At 41.7% G+C, this 7,983-nt stretch overlaps 1 protein-coding gene across 3 annotated transcripts in view; it reads right to left on the bottom strand.

The window, feature by feature from the left end:
- LOC128887073 (excitatory amino acid transporter 1-like) overlaps positions 1-7,926 on the bottom strand; it is an 11,146-nt gene extending 3,220 nt beyond the window's left edge. The window contains exons 1-3 of one of the 3 annotated variants that reach the window (XM_054142532.1): positions 7,717-7,926; positions 2,774-3,233; positions 1,823-2,121 (exon numbers count right to left, since the gene is read on the bottom strand). In XM_054142532.1, coding sequence (XP_053998507.1) covers positions 1,823-1,842 — 20 coding nt within the window. In that variant the 5' untranslated portion in view covers positions 1,843-2,121; positions 2,774-3,233; positions 7,717-7,926. Of the gene's footprint in view, positions 1-1,822; positions 2,122-2,773; positions 3,234-3,780; positions 4,728-7,589 lie in introns of those variants that run through there. The other 2 variants (XM_054142533.1, XM_054142534.1) reach the window with 2 other exon arrangements.
- Positions 7,927-7,983: the final 57 nt, after the last annotated feature.

Consider the following 7,983-nt stretch of genomic DNA (forward strand, 5'->3'; position numbering starts at 1 on the left):
GAGAGAGAGAGAGAGAGAGAGAGAGAGAGAGAGAGAGAGAGAGAGAGCGAGTCTATTTGATTAATTTAACGAGTTTTTTCTTTGTCTCCCTTTCGTCGCGGAGTTTTGCATTTCTGTTCCATCCATAAACGTATCCATATTCGATTGCACGTCAGCCTGTTGCATGCCGCGAGTTGGGAATTTCAATGCGCGCGATAGATGAACGCAAAGATTTATAGTCGAGCAGTCCATGGTAAATAAGAAAAGAAGGGCTGATCAATTTAAATCGAAATAGGCTCGTATGATTCATATTTAATCAAACAACAATCGAATCAACTTTTTTTTATAATATATCGTAGAATCACAGACTAGATTAAAGAAATTCATGGAACGAGCCAAAACGGGCTCTGCAGTCGATAACAGAGTCTCGAGAACGAAAGAATAAAAGTATGAAAATGACAAATGAATAGTTTGAAAGATATGGAGCTGTTCAAGTATTATTCTCATTTGTGTATCACCAGCAACGGAGGTCGGGACGCGTCGAGTATACAGGAAAGCACGATGATTGACAATGACTTCGGCCAGGTCTGTCGTTAGATACATACATGCGAGTAGAATCCCTGCACACGTTCGAGCCACGTCTTTGCCGAGGCGTGCGCGAATAACCTTTGAATTCGATCGAATTAACTAATCGCTCGACTCATCTGACATACGGTTGGATTGCATCTTCATTCCATTGGACCAACATTCCAACCAGCTCTTATTCTTCGTGAATTCGGTATTCCGCTACAACTATTATAATCTTCAAATATACGATATACGATATAATCCAGAGTGTATAATAATCAGCTTATTACCTATTACTATACTATTATACGATATAAAATAAGCTTATTTTCCGACTAATGGTATTATTATTGTCACGCTATTCATCCAATGGACGCTTAGCTAATAATATCGTAGATTCACCTTTAATAACGTTTCTTACAAACAACTGTTTGTCGAGTTAAACTAGAATAGACAGCCTTCAGTTTGACAAGCTGAAACAATTAAAAAAAGGCTGCCGATGCGATTAGTTGTCGTCGCTGGAAATTCTGTAGCCAGGGTCAATTTCAATAAAGGCAAGTTTGCGGCGACCGATGGCGATGCTTACAAGTAATACGATCCTCGTGGATCTTGAAACCGACGCTATGCACGCGATACGGAAATCTCGTTGTCGAGGAAAATTGAAGCGCGTAGCCAGGACGGATTTGGTCGAGAAATGGCTGTAAAAGGGCTTGGTTTGGCCAAGTCAAGGTCAACAGCGAGGGGACAAGCCTTTCAACGGATGATCGTCTCTCGTTTAGGCCTACTTAACGCGAGGTCGCTCGTAAAGACGCGATAAAATCGTGGCGAAGAAGACTAGCGACCCTTGCCGTCCATCGCGCAACCGATGATTTATGCCTCGATAACATATTTAATAACATATTAAATAGACTCTCCTTGTCAACGGAAACAACAATTTTCGATTGTTTATGTTACGATAGCCAACCACTGTGCGACGCTATCGAGATTTTTTGCAAAACTAGTAGCCGATAGAAATCCCGTAACCTCTCGTTATTTATTTATCGACTGGAAACGAGTGCACGAGTATTATCGTGTAATAGAATTACGTAGGTTCGGTTTACGGGTAACGGAAATTGGCCAATGATTCGCCGTCGAACACGGTCCAATTGGCGACAACAAACGTCCGCGGCAGGTATTGCTAGTTTACATGCCGTCGTCCAAAAATGGAGTCGAAAGTAAGGTGGAGTAAGAGCAAGTGGTAAGATCGGAAAAGAAGACGTTGGTAGTTGGTACGTACAGTTCGGTGGCGACTTCCATGATGGCTGTGTCGTGCGTGGGCTCTGCGATTACGTGGTGTTGGTATCACGAGGAAAGACGGTGGTCAGCCGTTCGCATAGAGCGTCACTTCCGGTTAGCCGGAAGCGGCTGGTACGTGTCGCGCCCCTGATGGGAAAGGGAGGGCTGCGCGAAACGAGGAGAAGTCGAGAGGTTCGATCGACGGTGCCTGATCCCGCTGATCCCGCTGGTTCCGCTGATCTGCTGATCGTCCACCGTGCTGGCCTCCGCCTATTCGCAGATGATCCTCCCTCGATCGTTCTGCACGACACGACAACCTTACTATCGTTATTATTCACTGCTGATACGCGATACAATACACGCTTCTACGCCAACTTTCGCTATTATCGTCCAAAGGATAAGAGACAATTCCCTGTCAAAGTGTGCTCGATGGTTCGATAGTTGAGAATTTTAAAAAGAACATTGGCCAATTTCGATAAAACATGAGTTGTTTTCGACGCGTCGATTCCCGAAGGAACCAATTTCCTCCGAATCGTTCCGTCGCGTCGCGTCGCGTCACGTCGTCTGGCGTTGAACAAAGGATCTCGATGGTCGGTTTCATCCTACGTTTGCTTTCAAACACTCATCCACGTCATCCAGAGCCTCCAAGTAGTCCAAAGTAACCTTGGTTCGTTCGGGAACTATGTATCTAGGAGTCTGTCGAAATGTCGCCCTGTTCGTCAATGTCAACGTCAACTTCGAGGTCCTCGTAGCCAGCTAGACACTGTGAGAGCTTCTAGGACCTCGAGGGATGGGTAGATAGCGTAAACGCGCACCATCGGTAACCCAGGTTGTTTAATATAATAATAATATCGATATGTAAAATGTAAAATGTCAAATGTCAAATGTCAAATGTCAAATGTAAAAGGTAAAATGTAAAATGTAAAATGTAAAATGTAAAAATATTACGTACATGTGGCCCGGCTTGACGCTGGTTGGTATTTGCCCGGGCAGAAGAGGATGTGTGCTGATGGAGCTCTCAATCTGTGCCACCTTGGGTGGTACGATTAGCTATGGCGATCCCCCTACGACGATCTCTTCCTGCCGTGCTGGCCTATCATCGTCAGATACATTACAAATACGCGCAACTACGACCCCATCGAGAGCACCGGGTTATGCGTCGTCTATTGTTTGTCGCCTGCCCTGGCCTATCTCCTCTCTCGGCTCTCGTCTCTCGTCTCTCGTCTCTGATCTGCCAACTATCCTCTGCCCTTCCTCCGATCTCTGATACACGCCACACCGTCACGTCAGATCCGTCCCTTCCTTCCGATTTGCACTAAATTCCTCTTCCTCCTGCTTGGCCACTCCAACTCTTGTGCGGTTCTGCGCGACCCTAACCGATCGCGATGCTCGGTCCACGATCCTTCCTCGATCTGTCCAAGGAATATTGGTCAATTGGACAATCGGTGGCGATTTTAGACAGGGTTGGTCGAAACAAATGTGTAAACGCTTGGTGTTTGGTTGGAGGTTTGGTAGAGGGGCGAGGGTTGGTCGAGAGATCGTTGAGATGTTGCTAATTCATTTAAACTGGGACCCAAGTGAAAGCTAGCCCAAACTTGATGAGCCGTTTGGTCAAAAGAGAGGACGGCAAGTTGTAAGTTGTAATACTTTAAATCGTTTTTCGCTGACAGGAGGAGGGCTTGAGTCGGGTCAAGTTTGTAATTGATGTAGTTTGAGTCGCACGCGCTAAATACACCTATTATACACTATGTATATTGTATATCGTAATGAAACAAAAGAACGGATACTTGAAATCTCGATGATTTACATGTAGCCTCGAAAATAAACTGACAAGCTTTGAATCTCGGATCAAACAGACACAACTATTGGAATGGAAATATTAATCTCCAAAGTTAATAATTACGATAAAAGAAACCATTGTTCGTTAACCATAATCTCGAAAGCACTCTCGTTGTTTACCTGAATTTTCGTCCATAACTTTTCAGTTGGTCGAGGCTGCAAGTGTGCGATGCGGATCGATCTCGAGCGAAATCGGTCATTGTCGGACGTTGAAGGACCGCGATACCGAAATGTCGCAAATGGGTCGCTTTCGCAACTCGTGTGTCGAGAGGAAGAAAGCCTCGATGAATATTTCGCGTTCGACTCGTAGCAGCAGGGAATCTTACTTAACCTTTTACTGTCGATCCTACTATATCCTATGATACTAGCTGACTTGCTTTTCATTTTTAATCAAACTATCAAAACTGCGCGTATACAAAGGAAACGGTGCAATTTGATAAAAGTGCCGAACCAACGATCCCTGACTGTACATTTGCATTACTTTACGCTCGAATCAATCGAGTCTAACGCTCTATAGTCTTCAGTCGACTGCAGTGCTCTTATTTTCTTTCTTTTTTATCTATCATACAAGTATATAGTTTCTTTTTCGTGCACAATGCTCTGAAAACTGATGCGTGGGCTTTCGAAAGGTAACCGACCTTTCTCGATCTCCGAGAGGCCCTAATCGATCGGATAGGTTCGTATCGGTTCGGTATCGTTCTCGTAGCTGGTCATTGACCTTCTGCGAATACGAATAGATAGCGTTACGTAATCATTCGACCACCAAATTGCTTACGAAAAAGAGCCTAGTATTTCGTCACTGGAAACCAGCTTGGCAAAGTGGAAAGATGTAAGATTGCGACATCTTGCGAAGGCTGCGAATTCGTTAACATTTTCGAACGAGGATTCTTTTCTCGTGCAGTCAGCCAAGATATCTTTGGTAAAAAGTAAATTTACCAAAGGATCGAACGGTTGATTTATAATTTATACATTCGTAAGATGACGTTGACAGACTCAACAACTATACCTTGTATGTGTACCGCTACCGATCCGTAATCGATTCAAACTTTTAACACTCTTGTTATCTTGCCACCCTCTTACCACCAATGTCTTACTCTCGCTTACATAAATAAATAAATAAATAAATAAATAAATAAATAAATAAATAAATAAATAAAACGGAATAAACAAGTACATGGGCCAAGATTGGTAAATGTAGGTCACTAGCACGTTGGATTTCTGTTCATCTTAGACAAAATAACTTGTCGTCGGTAAACAAAAGTTGGCCGACACGATGCTATTTTTACAATGCCTCCCACGACGAAAATTTGGCAATGTTTCGTAAACAACGTAAACGTTACGCAACGATCGTTTAAGCGATAAATGATGAATCTGACGAATTCGTAAATTAATCTTCTAAATTGTATTATTTATTGGCGTAATCGAAACGATAGATCCTTTCGAAGCAATAATCATCATCGCAGGTATTCGAGTTGAGCTGATCGGATGTACATGGATAAATCTATGGATATACGCGTAAATTAAACATTTATTCATTTGCGTTTCTCGGCGCCACGCGATTACAGCGAGCAGATTACGAGTTGATAAATTGAAAATAACTCGACGACTAGTTAGGATGTTTGAATTGAACGAGTCAAGGTACGCGTTTCGTTCATCGAATGTCTGATGGTACGGTAATTATTTACTTTGTTGAGTTTATAGGTGTCGGGGGCAACAGGTAACAGGTAACAGGTAACAGGTAACAGCGAAACGAATTTTTCGAATATTCCAATGAAAACTTTCTTGTATGTACTTCAAACTACTTCAAAGTCTACCATATGCACTCCTATATTCAGATTTCAACTTTGTACGTTATAGTATGGTACGATGAAGCAACTCAGGCAACGGCACGAGTCTACGTTATCAGGTTCGTTTAAATTAATTAGATGTATATTGTGATTCCATCCAAGACCCAAGACTATCGATCAGGCGACAGATCGATCTGGCTTTTTTTTCAACGCAGTTCGATCGACATGCAGCGGACATGTAAATTGGCTTTAACGTGGACCGGTTTCAAAGTGTTGCACGATAATGTTCATTCATTTATACTACATAAAATACCCCCGCAACTACGAATTACCGGCAATTTAATGAACGATTATAGAGAGAACCGGATCGTGACGCAATCAGCTGATGATACACAAGCAGCGATGGGATCGAAAAGTGGCCGGAAGCATCGGATCCTCCTAGGAGACCATTCTTTCTTTAACATCGCAACTACCAAACTTACAACTTGCCAGCTCTCAACCTCGATTTTACCTCGTTTCCAAAAATTCTTTTGCCATTTCTACGTATAGAAACCGAACCGATCTGATGCTTCGTTGTGTTATATTAATTAGGTAAATGGGCTAATTTTGTTACTACGATTAACTAAACGAGACCATGCTACCCTTCGCTCGTTACATGTAATTATATCGGTAAATTGCTTGCCCTACATGACCAACAGATTTCATATCGAGCTCGAAGGAACTCGATTAACGAATGCAACTTTCCAAGATAGGAATAGGAAGCTACTTTCACCGTTGATAAATCAGAGAATAACATATACGATTTTCAACTCTTTATTTCTCAACGTCAACGTCAACGTCAACGTCAACGTCAACGTCAACGTCAACGTCAACAAGCTGAATTTTCGCGCTCTGGAATCGCCAGCCGCACTAGTCTCTGCGCGTGCGCGCTAAACTAAACGTCCGTTTCTCTTTTAGTTACGATCGATTTCCTTCTTCGAACACTTTTTTTACTATGATAACCGATTTTCTTAAACGTTTATATCTGCGATAAATAACCAAAATTTATAAGAAATTCCTCGTTACCTCGTTCTTTATCATCGGTGAAATAGTTTTGAAATTCTTTTCCAACAACTACTACATAGTCTGTTAACGGAACACCAGAACACCAGATACAAAATTTAACCAATTGTACCTAATCGCAACGTACCTCTATTATGAATCGCCATAATCTTCAATTTTACACGGATCTTGTCAACAATTTCATGCTTGTGCTCGTAATCGTAATCGTACATTTCGCGAGACTAAAAAGAGTCTATTGCGCGTTATTAACGAACACCAAGGACCAACTCTAGGTAGGAAATAGAATTTGATTTCATGTTGATGAAACGAGGGCTAATGAAAAATATTTTTGAATTGTAAAATTTATTAAAAAAGTTTCGTCGATTCTACAAACTGGGCACGAGTAGTAGATTCGAAAGAAAAATTCCACCCATGTAGAATATTATTGTTATTATTTATAGCACGCCAATGAAAACAAGAGAAATAAATAAATTAACAAAATTACCAGAAAAATTTGTCTCTGGTGCAGGATAAAGTAAATGAGCGGCAAGAACGCGCGAATTTCAATAGGCTACAATCTAATATTTCACGTGTTTTATGTCTCGGCTTTGCCAACAAATGTATTTCTCAACAGCAGCGTGTCAAAGATAACCGAAAATTAATATCTCTCGGTCCTATTGTGGCAACTCTAGCCAAATGACATTGGAAACCCCCTACGAATGAAAATATACATTGGTAAAAGAGAGAAAAAAATACTGTAATAAAATAAAATAAAATAAAATAAAATAACTTATTCGACTACAAATATGGCCGTCTGTTTGCTAACATTACCTCTCCAACGATGCAATATCATCGAGAAACGAAAATAATAAATAGCGGGGACAAAAGTAACGATGGATTTTTTTATATATCCCCTACACTCTGACGATACTCCACTCAAGGGCACTTGACTCACTTTCAAACTTAAAAAGAGAAAAAGAATTTCGTGGTGCGTAAACGATGCTTTATAGTCCCAAGAATAAAATGCAGTTAGTCTTAATTGAAAGGATCCCGTTCGTATACATGGATCTCTTGATTCATCAAGTAATCTGAAATTCTTACCTCGACCAACCTCGCTCAAGACCCTCTACTTTTTCTTTCTTTCTTTCTTTCTTTCTTTCTTTCTTTCTTTCTTTCTTTCTTTCTTTTTGTATTTGGAAAACACTTCGCGTGCACAATAAGTACGTACCGATTCCGCTCGAGACGAACGCGTACACAAAAACGTACGATTGGCAGATGTTTAGCTACTAAATTGTAACAGGCTCGTTTTGGCTCGAGCAACAAGAACAGCAGCGATGTGTAAACACGGCGATTCACTCGTATCGCGCTTTCGTGTATACCCTGCGATGACAGTCGCGGGACTGTGCCACCTTCGAATGCGTGTCATTTCAGCTAAGCGTTCGAAAAGCGCGCGGGTGGTGGGGAAAGGTGTCAAAGGGCCGAAACGAACGAACTC

Source organism: Hylaeus anthracinus, unplaced genomic scaffold (assembly GCF_026225885.1).
Source record: "Hylaeus anthracinus isolate JK02 unplaced genomic scaffold, UHH_iyHylAnth1.0_haploid 11985, whole genome shotgun sequence".
Lineage (NCBI taxonomy): Eukaryota > Metazoa > Arthropoda > Insecta > Hymenoptera > Colletidae > Hylaeus > Hylaeus anthracinus.